Consider the following 26,832-nt stretch of genomic DNA (forward strand, 5'->3'; position numbering starts at 1 on the left):
CCGTGTCAGGAGTAAAAGAAAAAAAAAGAAAAACGAGGCGTCCTCCGCAGAAATCCACAGCGAGACACCGCGGGGATCCGTGAATACCGATGGCTTCATGTGTAGATATTTGCGCCTGTGAAAATTACGCATCGGTAAGTTCCCTCCACTTGTTTTTTCCACGCCGACTGCTGCGCGCTTTTACTCATATTTAGCTCTCTCTCTCTCTCTGCGGCTCAGCGATGAAGGAGGTTTTCACTTTCCGCTAAAAAAAAAAAAAAAAAAATCACGTTTTCCTCGGTGTCAGTGGAGGAGAAGCCGCGGATGATGGGATCTCGCGTCTGGCGGTACAGTAAAAAACAAGCGGGAGGCAGACGCTCCTCTTTTGCTGATGTTTTCCATGTGCAAAGCGAAGGTCACCCATATGCATTGATGAATTAAACGCTTGTGAACGCGGGAATAAAGGCAGGGCAAACACAGCCTATTGATTCTGCACCAGCAAGGCAAGGGAGAAATCATTTGTCACTGATTATAGTAACCAAGACTGATGTCTTTTTTTTTCTCCTCTTCTGTCTCCGATGTGCAAGCTGCAGTCTGAGGAAATAGCAGCAGACATAAAGTGTTATCTCTATATTATGGGCTATATGGTTTGAATGATGTACACAGGGGCATTAACAAAAAAGCTGCCAAGAAGTAATGATTGTGAATGGGTGCGTTAGGTTACAGCACACTGACAGACACACGCAGTCCTCCTCCTGACTACAGACATTAACAGACTTGCATTTGGGCTAATTGGAAGCTTCTCCCGTCTTACTGGGATCGGTTTAAACTCGGCATGAATTATTCATGCAAGCACGATGTTCAGAGGAATTCAAACACACACGAGGAAGGAAGGGAGGGGAATGATATGTTCAGACACATTCTTCGAAAATTCCCTCTTACAATGGAGATAAATCATTTAAGGAGATGGTGCACGGACCTGGAGATCGAGCTCTCACTTGTTCTCTCTGGGGATTTTGTTGTTGTTGCTCTGTCTGCATCTGTAACTGGTGTGACACACACACACACACACACACACACACACACACACACACACACACACACACACACACACACACACACACACACACACACACACACACATTTTCTTCCTATCACAGGTTGACTGTTTTACACCAGTTGTTATTGTATTTGATTGAAAACCTGTCAGGGCTTGTTCATCTTTTCATCTCTTTTTTTTTATATGTCATGTCTTTATAATGCTGTCTCTCTGGTAGGGGCATTTTCCCATTGAAACAAACAGCATTATGATTTTTTTTCTTTTCTTCCCATCAGTGCTGTATGTAGCATCACAAATCACATATAGCCTATACACCCAGAGCTGTGCAAAGGCTCTACTGCTTTAGGATAGTTTGTTTGTTGTTGGGCCCTTCTGTTTATTGCTGCAGTGCTTCCTCTATATACCATATGTTCTAAATACCAAGGGCTGTTTTTTTTTTCCTGATTTCATTTGCACCCTCCAGCAACATGGCTGCTCTGATATTTTTGACAGAGAATAACAGAAACAAAGCTACCTGATCCCATGTCCATGCAGCTCCTCATCTGTCTGTTTCTGTTTGCATCTGATGGTGTGTGTGTGTGTGTGTGTGTGTGTTTATCTTTTTCTTTGATTAAACCTTCATCCCAACATTTTGGTCTCAGCCCTATTGACATGTGTTATCCTCTGTCTATATCCCCCGGTTTTTCCCCTCTGTGCACGCCACGGTCTGTCCTATTACTTGATAAAGCATCCAAGATATGGTTCAGAGGTAATTGGATTCGGTTCTGGAGGGAAGGGACACAGAGTGGAATTTGTCAGTCTGTGTGTTCATGAATTAGCTTATGGAGAAGACTTGTGTGTGTGCGTGCGTGTGTGACATTGTGCATGTGCTTTATATGTCTCTGCTGGTGCTGGCTGGTGTGTGCTTTGTGTTTGCAGTGAATCATTATGTTTTCAGGAAGCTGTGCTGATGAGTAAGACACAAGGGCGGCTGAGTTTGGGAGGGGGGGTTGTTTCAAAGTCTGACTCCAGACACATAAATTCAATTGTCTTAGAGGAAATTTATGTTGTGATCCTCCCACTTTTTTATTTCTTATTTTTTGCCTTTGCTAATCAACTCGTCCCTCATAAATCCTCCCTCATCTCAAGTTTCTGCTTTGATTTAGAGCTAAGGTGATGACATGTTTTTTTGGTGGTTGTTTATAACATTGGTAGAAAATGGCAGCATTTCCTCTGTGATTTGATCAAGGAGGTTTTATGAGTGTCAGAGTCTGTGGGGACAAGATATGAACAGCACCACAATGTGTCGATACTGTATGTGTGATGTGTGTGTATATGTTTTTTATTTGCAGGGCTGCAACAGTTTATTCATTACCAGTTCATCTTACCTTGGTGAATATTGATTAGTCTATAATGCTACAGAAAACAGTGGAAAAACGTCACGATATCCCTTAGGTCCAAGGTGACGTCATCAAGTTGTTTATGTGGTCGCACTAACATGACACTAACACAGTCGTTACACAACAAAGCCTCACAATAATTATTTGTATTTCTCTATTAATGGTGGAGAAATTGATTAATCGACCAGTAGTTTCAATCCCAGTCTTTTTTTGTGTTGATTTCAGCTTCTTTTCACTCAGTTCATGTTGTGACTGTGACTCTTATTGTGTTCCCATACATACGAGGCCATTCACAATGCATCGGTGTGTCTGAGACATCAAATACATATGACATGGATCTTAAAAGAATAAAACTTTAATGAAAAAAGATCAAGATCAAGTAGGAGTTTGTTTATTTCGAGGTGTTTTAAGATATGATACACATAAGGTATCAGACTCCTTTATATCCACATATTATATCTATATCATTATCCACACCGTGGTATAATGTAAAAACAAAAAATCTCATGCGCTTGTATTGATTTTCATGTTAATTACTCCCATAAAGTGACAATGGTTGTATCAAGGGAAATCTTTTTTGGGGGGTATATTATTCTATATCTAATATTAATCAACTCTAGAAGTGACAGTAGGTGTGATTTTACATAAATTAACCACTAATTATTTTCATAGTACAGTCTGTTTCTCTTAATCTTTCAGTCTGCAGTAATGTTGGGATGCTGTTTTTCAAATGTCCACTACAGAGTTAAAGCCAGAAGAAACCAATAACTCAATTAACTCTGATAACTCATTAACTCTCGAAGAGCTACAACAACTTATGACAGAATAAAGGCCATCTTAAAGGAGCATCTTAAAAACTTTTAAAGACATTTTTAAGTTAAAAACATAAACATTTTAACATGAAAAGCATTTCCTGAAACACACAATAATATCTCAAAGTAGCTAATACATCACAGGATCGCATCACTATACGATAGCACAACATTTACCTGCACAGCGCTTTTAGGAGCTATTTGTAAGTTTTGCTGTTGCTATGTAGTCAACATTAGCAGCTGTTTTCACACCAGTCAGGAAACATAGTGAGTTCATTCGATTAATTTCTTTATTTACTAAGAGCTGTCTCCAGTGCTGTAAGGCAGCACCAGTATTAACTCTTAGCTCTACCAAGTGTTTTCTTCTTTGAGGCGCCAACCAGCTAGCCCTCTTTAGCTGTAGCTCTTCAGTAGTAGAAGACATTTCTTAAACCTTTAACCTGATTCTATGAGTTTATTATTTGAATCTTATACTATAGAACAATATTGGGACTTAATTTCTTAACTTTTCTCCTTCACTGAAGTTAGCACGCTGTAGCCAGGTAGCCCACGGCCATCATTTCACGTCTGCTAGCAGCTCTCTGTAGCCTCCAATCTGCCCTAAAGACTTAACACTGCACCGAGGGTGTATTTTAACCTCTTGTATTGTAAAGACAATGATGGGCGAAGCTCTTGACAAGAGACAATCACTACCACCCACTCCCACAGCAAGACGCCACATTCGGCTGCAAAGGAAACGCACAAATAGCAAAAAGAAATACTGTAATGATGCTGTTGTGTTGTTGTTTGATCTCTTACAGTCCTTCTCTCTTTGTGTTGCATTTCAGAGCCCTTGATGCTGAAGTGTGTTGACGCTGAGGGGAGCAATTTCAGCGCATCCCAGTGAACATACACACCCAGACACACACAGACGCACACACATATATATTGTGGTGCCTTTTGGATACAAGAGCGTCACAGGAGACAATGAGAGGCTACCTGCTGACTGCAATCTTTCTGCTGCCCTTGGTGAGTAGTTTGTGTGCGTCTGTGTACTGTGCACATGTGTGTGTGTATACGAGCATACAGGGATGCATATATACATACGTAAGTGTGCTCGTGCAGCATCAGCCTGCCTCATCCTCATCCTCAGCTCTAGCTTTTGGTTTTATTTCCATACATGCAGCCAGCGCTCCGTGTTACAACGTGGGTGTGTCAGTGACAGGCGCTTGAGGGATGGAGATCACCATATGCCACATCAGCACATCAGCATACGTTACAGGTCCTGGATCAGCTCTTGTGTTAAAGCGACTGGCATGCCTGTTCGGACAATAACAGATGGCCCGGCTGACCGTGGAGCTGCCTATCCATCTGCTCTGACTCACTTTTATTAGTGGTCTCATTGAAATAAAAAACAGAATGGAAGAGTTGTGCAAGATGTGTGTGGGAGGAATTATATCCAGCGCAGGGATGCAGCACCGCAGCAGTTTCCTTGGTGAAGCCACACGCAAACATGAATTGTTTTTGGGTGATGTAAAAATACACATTGCCTCATGTATTTCTGACATCTTGGTATTCGTAGTCTTCCTCTCATTTGATGATGACTTCTTGATGCTTTTGTGGTGGCTGGCCAGGAAACAGCAGGACCTACCAATTGATGATGGTTACTAGGGAGACCAAAATTAATTCACAATGTGGCCTTGAAGTCACAAATATCTTTTCTAACCTTTACGTTAACACTGCCCCCAACATGTATGAAGTGTTCCTCCAGCTGACATCTTTGCACAATGCGGTCTCGGGCTGACCTTCAGCCGGATGATGTGGCAGATACGTCTGTTGTGATGTACTTATTGTGTGTCAAATGGGTCTGTACGGAGGGCCAGTGGTCTGCAACGTCAAATGGGAGTTTTATTATCTGTGCTGCACAGTGCTGTGGGAGCTACTGAGTTATCTGGCCCCTTGAAAATAGCCTTGGGGAGGGAAGCGGGATTCTGCAGCTTCAAAATGGGCAGCTTATCTAGACAGACATCTGTTTCAGAGAGGAGAGGAGTAATTGGGAGCAGAGAATAGCAAGCACACTTAAAAAAGAATTCATTGATCCGTCCTCTGGCACATGTGTCGTTGTCATGGTGCCTGTTTTAGGTGGGAGCTCTTTAAACCCTCGGTAATCCTTAGTTAACCTTGCACCAAATCACTCTCCTCTATTGTTATTGATTTCCAGGAATTATGTCACCGATTACAAATGACTTATAAAAATGTGAAAGGTGTGATTTTTCCCATCTGCACCTATGCAAAAATCTAAAAAGTGAGTGTGGGAAGTGTCAGTCAAACACAGTATGTGTCTATGTGTTGGTGAGGGTATTTATTATTAATTACAAGGATAAATGAGCATTTAGTTTAGTTTAGTTAGAGAGCATTCAAGTTTTTCATCCACGTCTTAAATGACTGGAATACAAACTTAATTGATGCAACAATTGTTATTTTATTATTACTGTAAAGTTCCTGGAAGTAGTTTGTCTTGGTTCATTTTCTTGATGTGTGTGGGTGTTGGTGGTGGATAAAAGTTAAAATGTGGCTTGGCTCAACTCGACTGCAACCCATATGAGCATGTACCAGTAGGTTGGTAACAATAATATAATCCGTAGGAGTAGGGTTGTCACGAGAACCGATACTTCGGTACCAAGTCGATGCCAACACGTGAAAAATACGTTGATACCTGCTTTTTTTTCAGTACCATGAGTACCGGATATACAACTTTACCCTTGGCGTGCTGTGTCCTGTTGGAACTGAAGCGGGCAGAATAGGCTTACACGAGCCAACATGATGTAGCTACCACACGTCCTTTTCCGGTCAGTCATCATGGAGACAAAACAATCTGCCAGTGGTGCAGCATTTGGATCAGAGTGAAAACAAACGTTTGTGTGAGCATGAACCATACGAGCTGAAAAATGAAACAGTGTATCACTGTTGCACCAGTCTGTGTGAATACAGCCTTAAAGTGAATTAATGAGAGCAACAGTTCTCTTGTTTACTTGGAGGACACAGTAATGACTAGATGACTTTCTGTTTGTGTTGAGCCAGATTTACCATTTTACTCTGCTTTTAAGTTCATGTTGCTGCGTGCACTTTAAATTCTGTGCAATTTGAGAAGTTGTTGAAGGACGGTGGAGCTTACACACTTGAAAGTTTGATGTGAAACAGTTTTTCAATAAGTGAATCTACAAGTGCATGGGTTCTTTTTTTAAATTTTTATCGAATGAGTATCAAGAATTGTGAAATTAGATTAGAAAACTTTATTGATCCCCAAGGGGAAACTGCTTTATAAATATCACTGGTACTGGTATCGACTACTGACATTTTGGTATCGTGACAGTCCTATGTATAGTATACCAATTAACAGTGATAAACACGCAGTTAAAGCTGTGAACAAACTATGATGGATTAAAAAAACGCTTATTATCCGTTTCATATATGAAACATTCATACAGTTCATCCTCATCCCTGTTTTTTTATGCTACGCCACCTGACTTCCTCCCTTAATAACTACACTTCATCTAACAATAATCACACATAGCTGTCCTAATAAGCTGCTTGCACATTCGATCTATGGGCTCATTTCTTATGGGAGCACAGTCTTGATCAATACAGATAAAAACGGTAGTAAATACTGTTTCCAATTATAGTGAAATATAAATTTTAAAAAAGCCCATCCATCCCAATATCATGTATAAGCCTCCATCCAGGATTCCATAGAAGTAAATTAATGACTAACACATTTCATACTGCCATCTCACAGGCCTGTCTGTGCACATGCCAAACAGATCTGCATCCAATTATTTCCCATTTCTGGGAAGCCTTGCCTACAACATGTATTGGCTCTTAGCTGGTTACCTGCTGCTTAGCAACATGGATGCTTGCTACGGGTACAAAGAGGTCTTTTTCTTTCCAACAATGCCAATGTCGGTTTCATTAAATGATATCAAACGCCATCGACAACGTGGGGAAACAAAAAAAAAAAGAGAGCTTTAATAATATGTGTGTTTTTGTTTTTGTTTAGCCATCATGGTGCGGCAGGAGGTGTTTGTGTGTTGTCTGGAAACGCGATCAGAGCAGATTACAGCAGATAGCTCTGATGATACTTCACATAATTCATGCGATATTTTAAAATTCTGCCCACGTGCGGCGCGATACAGAAAGGAAGTGAATCTTGGGACATCTTCACAGTCGGTTGGTGCCCTATCTTATCTAGGCAGCGAGGCCTGAAGTGAATTTTATATTGGGGGGCAGAGAGATGGAGTGATGAGTCAGCCATGGCTCAGAGGGCCGGGACATATTACACCTATCATTTCACAGAGAGAGAGAGAACGAGCGAGGGAGTGGGGGGGGGGGGGGGGGGGGGGGGTGCAAGAAAGCTAAGGGTGCAAAACAGAGATTGGCCTTAAGAGAGCAAGAGGGAGAGTTATAGAGCAGGTGACAGATATACACCAACTCTACTATCTCTGGGTAAATAGTTTCCCTGACTGTACTGCAGAACCAGACAACACCAGTTACTCTCCTTGGGTTTTCTTCCTTGGCAGGTTATAGTGACATTCAGAGCATCTCCAGCTTTCCTATCTTATCACGATGAATTTGTAAAGCAAATTTTAAGGCGGGCTGCAAATTCCAGAGGGATTTCTAAAAGGTGGATGTGAATTTCTACATCTCTGAAGAACTCATTTGAAACATTGTCTGCGTTAACATGCACTTCAGTACCCTGATTTTTATTGGGGTTTTTAAGTATCCCGTTTTTGTGTTTGCACATGTAAACACAATTTCCCGATTCCAGAAATCGGGATAAGCTCATATCCCGATTTTGAGAAACCCGATTTTGCTGCCTGGGGTACTCCGAAAGAAACCAGGATACTGGAGCATTTAAACATTGGAAGATGTAGTGTTTTTTCACAATGAGACATATACATACTTGATTTTTCTTAATGTGTTTTGCCCAATAAATGTTTGAATACACACCATGTCCAACACACACAAAGACACAAAATGCACAAAAAAATTCTGGAAACATCTTCATCAATTTAACAGCATGTGAGCTGCAAAACAAACTCACAACACAACCGAAGTGTTTCTAGGGTCACAAAGAAGTGATGGACCCGGCAGCACAACATTTCAAAATTACAGTGCAGTACATACAGTATTTCTGAATCTGAATCATACAATATTGATGTTATCATAAATCAAACTGACCTACATGTACAGTATGTTCCTGTATTTGCAGGTGTTTTGCAGTGTGTGTGCTGTTGTCAAATTGATACAATTGTTTTCTGAGTTTGTAGCACGTTTGTGTCTTTATGTGTGTTTGCTTAAGTTGCAGTGCGTCGCTCTCAGGAACACTGTGTACCACAGCCCACAAGCAAACTGATGAGAGGGCATCAGTTTCGCCAGATTCCCCAAATCACATTTGATTGGATAAATTTAATGTACATGCCACAGAGTGCGGGATGAGTCATCAAAAAGAGAGAGGGATTATTGCATAAAAATAGACTGCTTATAAATGCTTTGACTTTTTTGACACATAGCAACAGCAATGAATGCAGGAAAACATTCGTTTCTCAGTGAATTATCACCTGAATCATCCAGTTTCAATCAGCTTTACGGAGCTTTACGCTGAGTGTGAGATCACTGTTTAGCTGTCTGGCTTTGCAACTTTACTGTTTTGGTTCATTCTCGCCGCTGTCATCACACTGTTTTTGGCTACTGCGAGCAACTGTTTTTAATAAAAAGGCACTAAAAACATCCTGCTCTGCACTAAAACAGCAGGCAGCAACTATCGCTGGTGAACATGGTGGAGTATTCAGCAGCTACGGAGACACATTTTTCCCCTCAGGAGTGGGTAGAGACTAGGGTTGCAAAATTCCGGGAATTTTCAAAGTTGGAAACTTTCCATGGGAATTAACGGGAATATATGGGAATAAACGCAAATGAATCAGAAATTTACAAAATTGAAGGTAACATTTTACTCAACATTCATGTTTTTGTTGTTCAGTAAAATAATTGATTGTTCATACAAGAATTAAAACTTGATAAAGTTCTACTCACAAATAAATCTGTTGAAATTTCATGTTTTTTAATTGTATTATTTTGCATGGATGTCTACTTATGACAAAACAATGTTTGGATATGATACAGTTTGTGTAAATTACCCCTAATTTCCAGTTAATTCCCATGAATTCCCCCAAATTTCCCAATAATTCCCATAATTCCCATGGAAAGTTTCCAATTTGGAATATTTGCAAAATTCCCCATCTTAACTTCCCATGGAAAGTTTCTGGAAATTTATCGGAAATTTACTGGAAATTTTTCGCCCCATTGCAACCCTAGTAGAGACCAAAAACAGAGCTAAAGAGAGTCAACGGTGGACACAGTAACGTTGCAGATGTGTGAGCATGTGTTTAGAACAAACACAAACGTCATGTCAGCTACCGGTAATCAAATCAATTTCACGTGAGCAGACGTGGACATGTGTTAAGTGGCGCCCCTCACAAGAAGCTTATTAAGACCTTAAAGACGCTGTCAGTGATGCTGTGGATCACTGTAATCAGTGTGGAGGGTGACTCTGTGTGTGTGTCTGTGCGTTTTCTCCAGGTGGCCTCAGAGTCCGAGCACTGCATCATCAAGCGTGAACATGAGAAATGCATGGAGATGATCGAGCAGCACGACCCCGAAGACCCCGAATTAGGTAAGCGAGGGTGTGTGTGTGTGTGTGTGTGTGTGTGTGTGTGTGTGTGTGTGTGTGTGTGTGTGTGTGTGTGTGTGTTCTCACATCTTTCTGTTTGGATAATCTGGCACGAAAACCACCAGTTTTCATGCCTCTGCTGCTGTGATTAAATTGTTTACCTTTTGGTTTGCTCAGGAAAACACAGAGCTGCTGATGAATGTCATGCAACTTTCCCGGAATAAATTAAACACAGGCTTTTTCTTTTCTTTTTTTCCAATTCTTGACAGTCTGGTATTTTTCAGTTTACCCAATCAGTTTTGAAAAAGGTCACAGAGAAACATGTTAGGATGACAGAGGAGTGCAGCTTTATATCATGTTCATGTTACAGATACATCACCTTGGAAGACCGCTACGTTGCAGTGGCAACAATCGGCTGACAAGCAGTTCACAAACCAAATGTCTGCCTGTAACGTCACGCTGAGCTGCTTTCGCATTTTTTTTCCCACATGTCCCCTTTTTTTTCTTTTTTTTCTTTTTCAAAACACAGGAAACTTGCTCTGTGATTCCTGGAAGCAATTATTTTCTTGGCTACACATCGTGGTTTTCATTAGCAACTGCTGCAAGCCTCCCGCTGCTCCCGAAAGTTGCACAGCACACTGCATCTCCCAGACTGCACTGTGACTCACGGTTTCAGTGACAGCCACAAGCTCCCTGGGGAACAAACAAAAAAACACATAAAAGATTCAGAGTGGGTGAGATAACAAGTTTAAAGAAGAGAGGAGCGGTAAGTTCAGCTCGTTTTTCATCTCTAGATCTTAAAGGTCGGCCCTGCAGTCTTCCTACAAAATGCATCTGAACTTTTTAATGTTTTTATCTAAAGTTTGATGCTCCCCCCATAAAGATATCATTTATACAACAAAAAAAATCCATAATTTGTTTTCAGTTGAAAGTTATACTGTTGTGTTCTTTTTACGTCTATATTGAGCCATCTATTTTCAGACTGTAGTCACACGTTCGCCTGCCTCAACCCTTAACTGATCCCTTCCTCCTCCTTCCCTTTAAAAGGAGCCGTCCAGTGTTTCTGCTGACAGCAAATCGTTGATTAGGCAATACAAACTCCTGCTTTGCAGAAAACCCAACTCAGGGCCTGAGAAAAAGCAAAGAAAAGAGGAAAAAGAGCTTGCAAGAGGTGTCCTCTTTTAGCTTTGTCAGACAATTTTTTGGGGGGGTTTATTTCCAAATGATTTATTTGTTTTTATACTTTTAATTGAGTTGCTCTGGCCTCAGGTTAGTCTGCAGGTCGTGTGAAATTGCTACATAATGATTTGCTGTCAAGTGCTGTAATCAACGCCCAGCTGAATTTAGAAAAGGACCTGTCCTGCACCTGTTTATTATTTTTCAACTAAACCGTCTTCATGTGACACTTTGTCCGATGCTAAATGAGAATGAAATTGATTGATTCAAATTGGTGGTTGGATTTTGGTACCTAATCATGACTGTCACCACACAGAAAAGGGCCACTGACTGAATCCCCTTTTAGAGGAACTAAAAGTTAGAGCTCAGGCAACCACTCAGTTGATTAGTGACTGATTGATAGAATGATAGAAGATTGATTTCACTTTTCCAATGTGATAATCTACTGTGTTTCTAATATTTTGATTCTTTTAAATTGAATATCTTTAATCATTCTCTACCTTAAAATCTTTGTACTCTTGTCAAACAATTTGATGATGTCACTTTAAGTAGGTTATAATTTTTAGGTTAAAGTGGATTTTTTTCACTATTTTCTGACATTTTATTGATGAATTGATTAATGAAAACCTATGAAAATAATCTATTACCTGTCACATCCAGGTGCAGATCTTTCAAATCAATGTTTAAAGATAATTCAGAATATCTGATCAGTATTCTGCTTCAGCTGCACCACAGAAGACACAAACAACATCTCGTTGAGTCCTTCACTTAGATCGGTTTCAGTGAGAAAGAATCCACCTGTTGTTCTCTACACCACGTATGTGCGGTACGTGTCTGGTCTGTGTCTTTGCAGCCTGGTGGTGAAGGTTCAGTATAGTGTGAGACTGTGCGAGGCGGCCAGTGATGCAGACAGAGTGCTTTATTAAGCCGGTTACCTCTGTAGCTCAGTGCGGCTCATTTGGCTCCGATTTGCCCTTTAAAAGGTAATTGGCTTCGTGTCCGGCTCACCAGACAGAACCAAAACAGATTAGAGAGCCAAGCAGAATAGAGAAAGGTCTGCAAACACACACACACACACACACACACACACACACACACACACACACACACACACACACACACACACACACACACACACACACACACACACACACACACACACACACACACACACATGTCCAAGTACACATGCACATCCACACATCCACAGATGCATGCACGCTGAAAAAGACTCTAAATGCATGCGAGTGAACACACACATCCAATCAGAGTTGCACCTGCCTCTGCAGCAGCAGCAGCAGCAGCAGCAGCAGCAGCAGCGCTATAAAACCACCCGAGCACAAACAACGTGGTAAAAACTGGAGAGATGGTGAGAGAGAGAGGAAGAAAGAAGGGAAAGAGGGAAGAGGAGGTGCTGAAGATAAAGCACACGGGAGCAGAAAAGAAAGAGTCAAAGCTGTGATAGCAGCACTGAGAATAACTGATGTGAGATTCACAGTGAGCATGAGTCAGGTGAAGATGGAGGCAGAGGAGGAGAAGGAGATCACAAAACAAAACAAAAGATTGAAGGCTGGTTAAGTAACGTTTGTTTTCAGCTTGTTAGTGATAGATGAGTGGATCAGGTTGGATTAAACTGTGGAAAAAAAACAGATCAGATGCACTGCAGTGATTTGCAAAACTTTCAAACCTGCACCTTTCATTAGGGGTTTAGAGTATTTAGAGGGTATTAGTGTTGTAGGTGTACAACAAATCCCCCTTCAAGACGGTCACTATGTTCACTTTTGGAGGTTTAAATACACTGCTATACTGTGAACTAGACCAAAAAACCTAACAGATGTGGTACTATTCAACCATCGAAGCTAATTCACTTTGACACCTCTGTTCGACACACACACACACACACACACACACACACACACACACACACACACACACACACACACACACACACACACACACACACACACAAAGACACACACACAAAGACAAAATTAAACACTTCGCCCTGGAGATCACATCTGCTTTGTTTGCTTTGTCATAACCTCACAGTAATTATCAACATCATCTACTGACTGTTGTTGACCTATTTGAGTGTGAGGGTTCAGATCTGTATTACAGAGTGATAGTGGTGAAACATAATCAGTAACCGTGAGGTGAATCAGGGGCTAAGATAAAAAACACCGACTATATTTCCAGTAACAATTTGAATTTGAATTTATTAAAGGATAGCCCCTTGAGATGTAGCATCTCATTTTCAAGGGGGTCCCTGAACAAACATATACATAGAACACACAACATCAACAATACACTACATTACATTGTAGACATACATAACATGACAATACAACAAATACAGACATCTTGCTCACACACTCCCACATACCACCCCTACCCCCATAAATTTAACAGAATAGAAATATTAAATAACATAGTAGGAATAATGAAATAACAAAATGGAGAAAGAAAGAATAACAATGAATCAATCAATCAATTAAGTAATTAACTAAAAACATGAGCAATTTGTTTTAAGATATAAATATAGTGACCTCCTGAAACAATGAAAAGAGGTAATAGAACGCAAAGAAGGAGGGAGATTATTCCAATCAAATGGGGCTTTATATTGGAATGACCTTTTACCAACCTCTTTAGAGAATCTAGGAACAAAGAAATAAGGGAAGTTAGTATGTCTAAGTGGGTATGGCGAGTTGTATGGAATCATAAGTTCTTTTAAATAAGGAGGACAATTAAAATAAATACATTTGAAAAGAAAATGGAACCAATGAGATTGCCTTCTTAATTTGGGTTGTAGCCAGTTCAGAGAATCAAACATGAGACAATGACGTGTTCTAAAAGGACATCTCAAAACAAATCTACATAAGGAATTCAATAATATAGTCAGAGATTTAAGATGAGTGTCAGAGGTGTTTTGATAAACAACATCAACATAATCAACATGGAGCCTGATGGACTTATTGAGCAGAAAGACAAGGAACTGATGACAGAGAAAGAGAGAGCTATACGGCCTCTATTGAATCATGAATTACCGGTATTATTATTATTGCTATTAGTAGTAGTAGTAGTAGTAGTGTTGGTGTTGTTATTATTGTTAATTGTATTATTATTGTTGTTGTTGTTACTGCACATGAAGTTGTTATTTTTTGAGTGAGTGTTGAAATGCTCAAAGGAAGCGTGGGGTGTGTATATGGTGGGAAAATATTATGATCAGCTGTGATATCAGTTTATATTCTTGATCATAAGATCTAATATGTGCAAGGAAATGCTTAACTATTGGCAAGAAACGTGTTGCATATGTTTCCTGTTCATGAACCCGTAATTGAGATAAGAGGAAAGAGGAAGCTGGTCTCTGTCTGACACACACACACACACAGTGAAGGGTCGTGTCTTGACTTTAAAGTGTGACAACGACACTTAGAAAGACATGTTCTGGTTTGTGAGTCTTTATTAAAAGAGAATTGCGTGTGAGTGTGTGTGATATCATTCGTTTTAGCCCACTGTTTCAATTAATGTGTTCATTTATCAGCCTGGGTGAATCAATAACAGAACAGAGAGTTGATTGATGTGTAGTTTTTATTCGTGTTCCTCGGGGAAACGATGTGTTAAAAGCTCTACAGTGTGTCTAATGTGGGTCTGTCTGTGACGTTGGAGGAGATCAGCTGCTTAAACCAGAGATGCTGACAACAGGTTTGCATCATTAGCTCCTTTAGCATAGATATGTATCGTATGTATTTTCTCATATTTGACCACAGCATCCTCCTTCAGAGTTTCCCCCTGACACACTTCCTGCAGGTTGAAACATTAATCAACTTTTTGTTAATGACAATATCAATCAATCAGTCAAACAAACTGTATTTAAAGAGCATTTTTCATACGAAGAAGCAGCTCAAAATGGTTTACATGTTATAAAATAATAAACAAAAAGGACATTTACACACACACGCATTCACCCACAAAAATTAAAACAATGAGGAATTAAAAAACACTGAGGAAACCCTATCTTACTCTCAACAGCTTTCAGTTTTCTGTGGGGAAGAACACTAGAGAGTGGATAAAAAGAGCCAGATATTTCCCTGAGTATTTGGTAGAGACCAAAATGGAGCTAAAAGAGAGTTAGCGTTGGACCTACATTCTCCAAATGAAGGATCGTTTCGTTTTGCTCAGTGTTGATTATTAACTGTTTGTTCCCACAGTTGCTGTTTCTCAAAAAAAAAAAAAAAAAAAAAATACACAGCACATTTTGGCCTCATCTCTGTCGAGGACCCGGAGCTACTCCTACTGTATGTTAGCAACAGATTTCTCCATGTGGGTGTCATGAACATGTTCCATATCTCTGCAAATGAAACACAATTATCTCCAGTGCGATTGCTGTGATTTCATTTTCGAATTCTGCACCAGAGCCTCATGCTGACCTCTGTACGTTTATTTTATCTCGTCCCCCCCCTCACTCAGTGTGCCCGTGGATGTGGGACAACCTGACCTGCTGGCAGGCGGCCAGCGTCGGAGAAGTTGTGGTGGTCAACTGTCAGGAGCTTTTCCACGACTTCATGAGCGCTGAGGATGGTGAGCGGAGGCAGGATATCACCCGTGTCTCTCATTTGAGCTGACAAATCATTTTTCATGTAGCTCGCCATTGCTTCTATTTAGTTTCTACTACAGGATATACTTTGTGCTTTCAGATATGGGGAAGGTCAGTCGTAACTGTACGGAGGAAGGCTGGTCTGAACCTTTCCCTCACTACGTGGACGTCTGCTTCTTCTATGACAACACAACCAAAGATGTAGGTCCTCTTGTGCATCATCTACATTTCCTTTTACATGAATGTTGCATTGACGACAGACATAGACACTCACCCTCTTCCTGCAACTCTAGGACATGTACTTCGCTTCGGTCAAGGCCCTGTACACAGTCGGCTACAGCACGTCGCTGGTGTCTCTCACCACTGCCATGGTTATTCTCTGCAGGTTCAGGTGAGCGCCACAGTTTGGCTGGGAAACGGTTTTTATCTAAACATGTTCATAAAATGTCTTCACCATTTGATGTATTCAAACTCAAGTGAAAAAAAAGCAAATCATTGACAAACTCAATGTCAAATTAAGGATACAGTTTAAGGGGATTGTTCAAGATTTTGGCATTTTGCATTGTCATAATCCCTATAGTTTTAGGAGTAGGTTCGAACGGCAGAGCAGAGCTGCGAGCTGCTCAGAGCTACGCTACAAAGGCTAATGGGATTTCTTGGTTTTATATGTTACGCTGTCGTCATATTTTGAACAGCACTGTCTAATCTATATGGTTTCTATATCCTTATTGGTCATTAATAAAACATGAATTGGAAACATTTCTAACAGTCACTTCATTCTACATATTTGATATTTGATGTATTTTGATGTTATATACATATTTGAAGCAGAAATACAAAATATTCTCCGTATTTTGTGGTATTAAACCTTTGAAAATGTCATCTTGGTTCAGGAATGTTTGTTTCTTTTTCTCATATTTCCAAGACTAGACAATCAAGAATAAAAAAAAACAAAGCAAAATCAGCCGACTGAAAAAAATCTATAGTAGTTACAGCACTGTTCGGTTTGTTTTATATGCATTAACCAAAACAGGCTCAAAACCAAACTATCCAAAATGATGCCAAATTTGTTTTAAATGAAAGCTGACTGAGACATATTGCACAGTGACAAAACAATGTAAAAACAGCCAAAGGTTCAAAAGCTTTAAAAAAAGAAAAAAGAAATAATGAACCTCTTGTTAATTAATGACTACGTATATCCCAGCTGATCTGATGAAGCTCTGAGTGTGAAGATGAGATGAGATGAGATATATTTTCTCTGTCTTCTCTCCAGGAAGCTCCACTGCACCAGAAACTTCATTCACATGAATCTGTTCGTGTCCTTCATCCTGAGAGCCATCTCGGTCTTCATCAAGGACGGCGTGCTGTACGCGCAGGAGGACAGCGACCACTGCTTCGTACACACGGTCAGTCAAACGACGGCAGCTGATTCATATACAGCACATGCACCGTATGGTCATTTAGAGGCCGTAAAATACACAACACAGGTTCCACGGTTTGTGTTTTTTTATTAGCGTGGCTGCTTGTTTGGTTATTAATGACTAAATAAAACCGGGGCTTTTCAATTCACAACTCTAATTATTTCATTAGTTTAAAATTGAAGCAGATAATTGCAAAATGAGGCCTTTTTATTATTCTAAATGATCCTTACTCGGACAAAATAATTGCAGGCAGGTTTGGAGTCATGTATGAGAAGGTAGCAGGGTATTTGGCGGGAGCACAGTGTTGTCAGGATTATTGGTTAATCAGTTCCAGAGAGCATTATTAAAGGATTTCAGCGAAGTGCAGCCACTCATTTCAGAGAGGGAAACATATGATGGGGCTTGTTCTGCGTGAGGTACAGAGAGAGCGTCACAAAGAGAGACTCGGTAGGAACAGTCATTCTGCAGTCTCTGCTGTTTGATATGCACCTTTTGAAGGAACTTCAATCACATGCAAATTTTTTACAAAAAGTAAACACGCAATTAGATGACTAATACTCCCTGATTACGAATGCAGAACAAGCTCTTAGCCTTTGTCTGGTAGCAACGCATTGCTCACTGTTGTTAAGCAGGCATGATAAATAAACCTAATTAGGAACGCTAATGGCTTCAGCAAGGCCACTGGAAATCTTCTACTCGAGGACCATTAACATATCAATGGTTACTTGCCCCCCCCCCACCCCCCTTTATTTTTTCGCAACCCTCTGCTTCCCCGCCGTCGCCATGGCAACCACAGGTCATATCACAACATGACATCACCGGGAATCAGATCAGCGCTGTAATTGGTTGACCCCACTCAGAATATGAACTCTGTTCATTAACAGGAACTCATTAGATTACCGTCCACCTGACACGGAGGTGGGTTGTTCCTGTTGGCTCTGAAATTTTAGAGACACACGTTTCGATATTCACTTGTCATCTCAATCAAAAAAAAAAAAAAACACCAACATGTTATACTGTAGTAGCCCTGTTGCCCCATTAACAACGGTCTCTGTTAACACTGTGATTTACTAGAAATAAGAACATTTGCCTCTGTCTTGAGCTTTTGTAATAAAATCTGAGCATTAAACATGGGATCTCTATTTTGGAGCTGCAGCAGCTTTATTGAAATGATTTTTTAGGGCTTAAACAAACAAAATATAATGTGTGTTTAGAGTGTTTTAGAGGTAGTGGTAAGCTGCATTTGGGAAGGACAAGGCAAACTCCCATTTCCATTCTCTATGCCAGGGGTTCTCAACTAGTCTCACTCTGGGACCCACATTTTCCCATGGTCATTAAGTCACGACCCACTTTTATAGAATTCAAACCAAGAAAAATTATTTTTTAAAGCCTTTAAAAAATAATTTTGCTCTTTATTGAGCAAAGTGCATTTAAGAGCACATGAATAAAACTGAGGAGGACCACGACAACTGCATGTATGGAAGTGTATAAAAAAATATCAAACAGCACAAAATGGAGACCAACAAAACGATATATTTCACTTCTAATGCATCTCTGCATTCAGAGCATATTCACAAAAGTGAATAAATATCAAATTGCACAAAATAAAGACCCACAAAACAAAACAAGATTCACTGCATTCAGGCCACATTAATAAGAAACTGATATCTTTGCATTCAGAGCAAATAATAAGGAACTGAGGAGGACCATTACAACTGCATGTGTTCACGTGACGCGTGCCTTTCAATATAAGTTATTTTGATGTCCAACATCAGATGTGCATTAAATATTATTTACTTTTTTGACCAGCTGTCCGCGACCCATCCAGAACGGGTCCGCGACCCACTTTTGGGTCCCGACCCACCAGTTGAGAACCACTGCTCTATGCTAAGCTTTGTTAAACTTTCTCCTGTATACCGCTTCCTAATCAAATCCAATCTTGACAAGAAAGCAAATGCATGTACTTCCTCATTTCATACTGTCTCAAAATGCATTTTTCTCTGTTTTTTGATATCTAACAAATGGCGCCTACAATTTTTTTTTTCACTTGGTGACGATATTGTTGCACCAGCTCCTGTCACACTGTCAGTAGCCTAAAAGGGTTGTACCACATGAGTAGATGTGGAAACGTCCCTCTACCTTTGCTGCACTAATGTGCCCCTCCCCCCTGTGTTCCTCTGTGCAGGTGGCCTGTAAAGCAGTGATGGTTTTCTTCCATTACTGTGTCATGTCGAACTATTTCTGGCTGTTCATTGAAGGACTGTATCTCTTCACTCTGCTGGTGGAGACCTTCTTTCCTGAGAGACGATACTTCTACTGGTACACCATAGTAGGATGGGGTGAGCATCTGGTTTGTCATTAGTGGAGTATTGTGAAAACTTTGAGTTGTCACATTTTTTGCTCATATATAGAGTTAAACGGGAATACACTGCACTGTTTTGAATATGATACATAGTCAGGATTTTTATCCACTTAAGACAACATGTTTGTTGATATTAGATTATAACAAATGACTCTCTACTGAGGAAGTCCTGGGGCTGTCTTTTAAAAAACGCTATTTTATTTTCCTTTGAGATTCCATTTTGAGTTTCCAATTAGTGTAAATACTTAAGTAAAATACAGTGAAGACGATGATGACAGCTTGTGGTAGTTATCTTTTCTTTTGTTTGTTCTATTGATGAATGCAACCACAAACATAAAGCTGTTATTTCACTTGTTGATATTTCTAAACACATGAGAGCATCTGTAATCATGACAAATACACTGTATTTTTGATTATTGCTCATCACAGGAACTCCCACCATATGTGTGACTGTCTGGGCCGTTCTGAGGCTCCATTTTCATAACACTGGGTATGTACCATCTTTTTCTCCCCCCACCTCTGTGTATTTTCTCAAGTACTTCACTCTAATGCTACGTTAAAGTACTTCCATTTCTGCTATGACATGTATTTGATAATGAAAGCAGCTAGTAAATTTTCATACTCTGATTAATCATACAAAATATAATCAGGTAATAAAATAGTATGACTTTTTTTTAGGGTGAGATAAAAACTTTTGATCGACCACCTTGGTAAAAATGAGAACCAGCAGAGTAGAATATAAAGTATTTGCCACTTTCACTAGCTTCAACAAGTGATGGCTGCACAATAATCAGTTTTAATCCATTGATTAAACAAAACTTGTGAGTGACAAGTGGTGCAATGTGAATACATTTGCTCATACGTTTCTGCAACGTTCACAGCATTTTGGATACAAAACGTGATAAGATTATAGATTATATTCAGTTATAGGAAACTACCTAACAGTTTATATAATTACAGTTTAAATGATTTGTAAAATTATGAGAAAACCTCAACTATTTTCATAGGTCATTTTTTCATTTCTATCTTCTCAAATTCTTCTATTAATCATTTAGAAATATGGAGGTTGGACAAAACATGCAGGATGAAGGTGTCACTTCAATCAGTTAATTGATTTTCTCTGCCTCCCCATTTCCTGTCTCTCAACTGTCATGTCAATTAAAGGCAAAAAGCCCAAAAACTATAAAAAACATACTAAAAGAAAAATTAAGAAAATACTGAGGAGATTAATTCATAATAAAAACAGTCACTCGCTGCTGTCTTATATAGTAATAGTAAAGAATGAGTCAGTCTTCAGCAGCTGCGATAAGATGACGCTTACACATTAATGCATGAGTAATAGTAATGTCATAAAATACCATAAAAGTCACGTATACGTCTTCCAGCACTGTCACAATTACCTTCAGAAAGAAAAGAAATATTTATGAACTGTTAACTACTTTCATATTGTGAAAGGCACTTTTGAACTTTTCAAACAAGCAGAGGCTGCGAGGAGGCTGATATTCAAACACTGATGTCAAAAACTGTGTCAGGATAATTCCTCACACATGTATCTCCTTTTCATCCTGCACGATTTAGGATGAAGAAGAGATATACAGTTGCAGGAATTTAGGGGAACGCATGAGGGAAACAACGTCCCTTCATTGTTGACACACAGATCATTTCATTTTACTGACTGTGGTGTTTTTATAAACAAATTTTCAAAAAAAAAAAAAAAAGACAGTGGGTTGCATTGAACCAAATAGGTAAATTACCAGTGTTTTGACATGAAAATACATATAACAAGGCCTTGTTTACTAAAATACATTTATGAGAAGTAGTCGAGTGATTCTAGTATATTTAATCCTCTCTTTTTATTCATGTTTCTTCTTCCATTTTAAATCCTCCACTCTCCTCTGGCCCGTTCCTCCCTCACATTGTAAATGGTCACCTGACTGACACACTGTATGGTGCCATGTATGACCAGCTGTTGAGAGAAAGTGAAGATGTGAAGACTCACTGAATGATTATTGACCGGCAATGTCCTCCTCTTCCTCCTCCTCCTCCTCCTCCTCCTCCTCTAGATGCTGGGATACGAATGAGAACACTGCCCTCTGGTGGGTGATCAAAGGACCAGTTGTGGCCTCTATAATGGTACGGAAGATGCTGATTTATACACACGGACTCTCTTGAGTATTCATTTTTACTCCGCTCATCTATTGTTTTGTTTTGCCTCGCTGGAATTCAGTTTATGACAGGTTTATTGTATCTTTTCTGTTCCTCAGATCAATTTCGTGCTCTTCATTGGAATTATCATTATCCTGGTTCAGAAGCTCCAGTCCCCTGATATCGGAGGGAATGAATCGAGCATTTACCTGTAAGTTTCAATAAGCAAATTCACTAACACAGGTGGTGTATGTCTTCAGAAAAGTCAAAATGTTATGTGTGTTTTTTTGTATGTGTGTGTGTGTGTGTGTTTACTAGCATACTGTACTTAGAATATCACATAAACAAGTTTATCATCATGGTTTTGAGAATAAGAAATGTTACTTACCTTTTCTTGACCTTTATATTTCTCTGTTGTCAGCAAATACCATGAAAAGACCAAAACCAACATTGTTTTCATTTCACTAAAGCCTCAAATATCTTCTTTCTCCCTTTCCAAAAGCTATTTTAAACCTAATAATGGAGCGCATTTTCCATCTGCTGATGAAAATAGTTCCCCCCATAATGTGCTATTAACTTCCACCTAATAATCAGCAATAATAGTATAAATAATTGTATAAACTACAATTCCCAGATTTTTAAAAAAATATATGTGAACCTTTGTGGATTGAAGAGAGTGATAAACATATAGTTGGTTTTTGTCTTTTTGAGGGATGTGTTGCTACTAAGAAAAAAAAAAGCAGCAGCCCTTTTCCTTTAATGAGACGCCAGATGACACACTGGACGCTTAATGAAAATCTCCTTAACCAAATGTGGTCAATTTCCCCTTTTTATCCCTTTGGATCAGTGGGAATTGTCCCTTTAAATCAATTATCTAACACTTAAAAAAAGGTGGCCATTTTCAGGACCGATGCCAAGCACTAATACAGGGATTGAAGAGAAGCCATGGCAGTCTTACATCCAAATTTTTTTCTCACCGAATCACTGATTTTCTCTCTGATTTGTCCTTTTAGACAATTTCCAGAACAGACTGACTTGTGCTACCTGTTGGCAGGAAGCTCGAGCCTCATTATGGAGTTGTACTGTAGCCAGACATCGCTCCTGCTCGGCTCCCACAGGATAGTGTCTTTAGAGGCCCCGCAGATAATGTCATTCTCATCTGTTGCTTAGACCTGTACGTGCGTGACCAAGTGTGAAGATGTGTGCGAGTGTGTGCGTTGTGTGAGACTGTGTCTGTGTCCCTAAAGACACTGTCTTTGTTGTATTGTTGTGTTGTCTTTGTGCTGTGTAGCAGCTGTGCTCAGAAATGCTTCAGTGAGCCCACACAGGCTGTTCAGCATTCGTGCAGGATGTCAGAGTTATCTACCATCACACTGTAAGTGTGTGTGCGTGTGTGTGTGTATGTGTGTGTGTTCGTCCTCAAGACACGTGTGTTTGTGTGTCTGTCTATGTCCACCGCATGTGTGTATCCAGAGGTTGTTAAAGTTTTTTTTTAATGGTCTGGATTCCCAAATGCATACTCTCCCGCACACACACATATGTGCACGTTTTGTACTTTTGCACCTGTGAGGACCCTCATTGACATAATGTGTTCCTCCCCCCGACCCCCCCGACCCCGACCATAACCATCACAGCTACACGCCAAACACCAACCCTGATCCAAACCTAAACCCACTAGAACTGGAGATAACACCACACATACTGTATTCACCTCCTGATTACAATACTATTTAATCTACATATCAGTGGAAATATGTATCAGTCCACCCAAAACAAGAGAGATGTCGCTTGGTGAGACCCTGTGGATGGTTTGACGTTGGCAGGACTGAACAGAAATCTAAAGAGAGAATATCTTGAATGTAAATATGCTACAGAATTGGTCATGAGGAATATTTTATTGGCAGATTTTACAAAACTACACAACCTGTATCTGTTAGCACTGAGCTCGTCCCTGAGTCCATTACACAAAGAAAAGAGGAAACAATTGGATTCACTGTGAAGACACTGATATCAGCGTAAATGTTTGCAACGCCTCTTTGACCCTCTGTGATTTCTGTCGGCCGGCCCTCCCTCCGACCGCACTGCTGTAGCTCATTTGTGTCATGTCTTGTGCTACCGAAGTGTCTGTGTTTTGTATTTTATCGCCACACCGCGCTGAAAGTGTCCAGTAGGAATGCATCGGTGTCAGTCAGTCGTGTCTTGCTAAAACCTAAACCTTAAAACCAAGTCTTAACCCCAAACGGCTTTTGGCCCCTTTGAAGGCTCAGCCCACAATCACCACCACTCAACTCGGTTCCTCACAAAAATAGATGTACAATAGATGTACACAAATACACACACACACACACTACATACACACACACGTATTCAGAAATTTGTCACTTTTTATTTGGTTTATCTGGATTTGTTTTTTTGAGAGCTCGTGAAGCAACAGTGGCACAAATGGTCACATCTACTATCTGATTATTGCATTTATCACAGTCATAGAGTATTAAGTATTCAAGTATAATGACTGTTTTTAAGGACACGGTGTCACGCTGTAAAACAACACTGTTGTATATTTGTGTCCTCCATTTTTAAAGAGTCACCCGGTGTGTGTTTGTTGTATATTTTCTGTCTATCTGTGTGACAATAGGAGTAGATTAATAATCTCTTTGGTCTGGTTTATTAATGGTAATATTTTTTATTGTCATCCAGACGCCTCCCATGTAAAAGATTAAAGCCAACAATGTGTTTCACATTCACTCAATACCTTACAGTACTTGATGCCTCTCGGAGACTATTTTCAGCTGTGAATTAATACACACTTGATGCTCTGGTATCCATGGCAACAAGACAGAGTCTATGGGATTGACTGACAGGAAGCGTCATGTTTATTATTATTATTATGAAGAAGGAAAATTTCTCCCAGTGCTGCTCGTACGTACTGTATATATTTTAGTGTTTCCTCTGTAGCGCATAATGAGATCATTGCATTGTTGGTTTTGATCTTCCCATGGGACTTCATTGGAGAATGACAAAAAAAGATAGATGAATAAACAAACAAGAGAGAAATATGATTAACAGAAATACGCAGCAGTCTTATTTCAAGAGATTAAGAGGAAGTTTTTTTGTTTTTTTTTAATGTGCGGTTATAATCTGAATATTAAAGACGAGGTCACATCAATAGGCAGAAACGGTGTCGTGACATTACATCAGTGGCTCTGTTCTTGCATCACATCCCGATGACCAGCAGCAGTAAAACATGTTCACAGATATGATATGTCTGACTTCGGTTTCATTTAACTGTAACTGTTACGTGTGTGTGTGTGTGTGTGTGTGTGTGTGTGTGTGTGTGTGTGTCTGTCTGTGTGCACGCAGGCGTCTGGCGCGCTCCACCCTGCTGCTCATCCCTCTGTTCGGCATCCACTACACCGTGTTCGCCTTCTCACCTGAAGACGTGAGCAAGAGGGAGAGGCTGGTGTTTGAGCTGGGACTGGGATCCTTTCAGGTACGAGACAGAGAGAGAGACAGAGACAGAGAGAGACCAGATGATGAATGAGAGGACGACGTGTTGGGATAATAAGTCATCTGAGTATCAAACTTTGTCCTCTCACTATTCACAGCTGAGCAGTGAGGAGGACGTTTACAGTTTAGGAGACGTTTCTCACAGTTTTATTGATGCCACATTATGATTCATGGCTCCTGAATCTTCATAACTGTCAGCTCATAACATTTAGTGGTGATGGTTCAACTGTTTAAAAGTTTGTCCACATTCACAGTCAGACTCTTTTTGATATGTCTTTGGCCATTTTTTTGATGTTTTTAGATAGAAAAGCACATTTTCATCTCCAGCTGATTTACTTATTTGTTGTCTCTTCCTCCTCCTCCTCCTCCTCCGCCTCCTCCTCCTCCTCCTCCTCCTCCTCCTCCTCTTCCTCCTCAGGGCTTTGTGGTGGCTGTCCTCTACTGCTTCCTCAATGGAGAGGTAAGCTTCTGTCCTCTTGTTCACTGCTGTGGGGGCGTTACTATTATTTACTACAGATGTCAGTGTTTATAAATAAATAATGAGATTATATAGTTACAGCTTCATCTATAAACAGTTGTAGCTGGTTTTAATGAAGAATTGATAACACATTATAATGACAATAAACATGAACAGTATTTGAAATCTTTCAGTTACAGGAGTTAATTCAGCTATAACTAAAAATGGGTAAAAAAATAAAAATGTACAGAAAAAAACACACAATATACACAGTTGCCCATAAATTTGGAATAATTTTGATTTCAGACACATTCCTCTTTTTATTCAATAAAGTTTTGAGATGATATACACTTTATCCATCGAGATTAAATCACATTATCACAATCATTTCATGAGAAGAGGTAAAACCAAATATTTTATTCCAACTTTTGGGTCAACAGTGTATAATAAATACACATAATGACCAAAACAAACAAGACTCCTGCTTAATATGACATTGTAATTTTCCCTTTGTTTAAATTACGACTTGATTTCAAACACATTTTAATGTAATCTTTGACTGTTTCTAAGGGAACAACAACAACAAGAAGAACATCTCTGTTTAATGTGTGAATTACACCTTTACTCTCAAAGTAAAACACTGAACCTACATTTACATAAATGAGTCATTTTTTGCCAAATAAATATTCAAATCTACGGTAGGCTATAATGTGTAATAATAACACTGAAAATCCAAATGAAAACAATGACATCTGCTCCCAAATGAAGTAAAAATAAATAGTTAATATTAAGCACCGTAACATGTTGGCGTCACAATCAACAATGCTAAAAAAACTGGCTCATGGTCGAACTGGTTATTTTTGACCCCCAATAAATAACATAAAGTCCTGTTTCTGTTATTGCAGCCTTGGTATAAACTGTGTACAAACACCCACCTGGCAGGACTTACACAGGTGTACTGTACCTTTTCGCGGAGGCTGGTACAGCTTAAAGTACATTAAAAATGACCTTGTGAAGTTTCTCCCTGAAGGTGCAGTCGGAGATCAAGAGGAAATGGCGCAGCTGGACGGTGAACCGGTACTTTGCTGTGGACCTGAAGCAGCAGAGGCACCCTTCGTTGGCCAGCAGTGGAGTGAACGGCGGGACTCAGCTGTCGATCCTCAGCAAGAGCAGCTCCCAGATACGCATGTCCAGCCCCCTGGCGGAGAACGCCAACATCAGCCTCCCCACCTGA

At 39.9% G+C, this 26,832-nt stretch overlaps 1 protein-coding gene across 2 annotated transcripts; it reads left to right on the forward strand.

Annotated features, from left to right (window-relative positions):
* Nucleotides 1–26,832, forward strand: adcyap1r1a (adenylate cyclase activating polypeptide 1a (pituitary) receptor type I; the record flags this gene model as incomplete). Of its 2 annotated transcripts, XM_083991962.1 has the most annotated exons (15): nt 1–134; nt 4,058–4,238; nt 9,846–9,939; nt 15,580–15,690; nt 15,807–15,907; nt 16,000–16,097; nt 16,980–17,112; nt 19,313–19,466; nt 19,919–19,979; nt 21,553–21,622; nt 21,754–21,845; nt 22,926–23,009; nt 24,995–25,124; nt 25,560–25,601; nt 26,629–26,832. In XM_083991962.1, exons 2-15 carry the CDS (start codon nt 4,197–4,199, stop codon nt 26,830–26,832), a joined length of 1,416 nt encoding a protein of 471 aa, XP_083848088.1. In that variant the 5' UTR covers nt 1–134; nt 4,058–4,196. The 2 variants fall into 2 exon arrangements, with proteins under 2 accessions (XP_083848088.1, XP_083848089.1); XM_083991963.1 differs by lacking the exon at nt 22,926–23,009.

The sequence above is a fragment of the Trachurus trachurus genome (genome assembly GCF_905171665.1).
Source record: "Trachurus trachurus genome assembly, chromosome: 17".
In the NCBI taxonomy this organism is placed as follows: domain Eukaryota; kingdom Metazoa; phylum Chordata; class Actinopteri; order Carangiformes; family Carangidae; genus Trachurus; species Trachurus trachurus.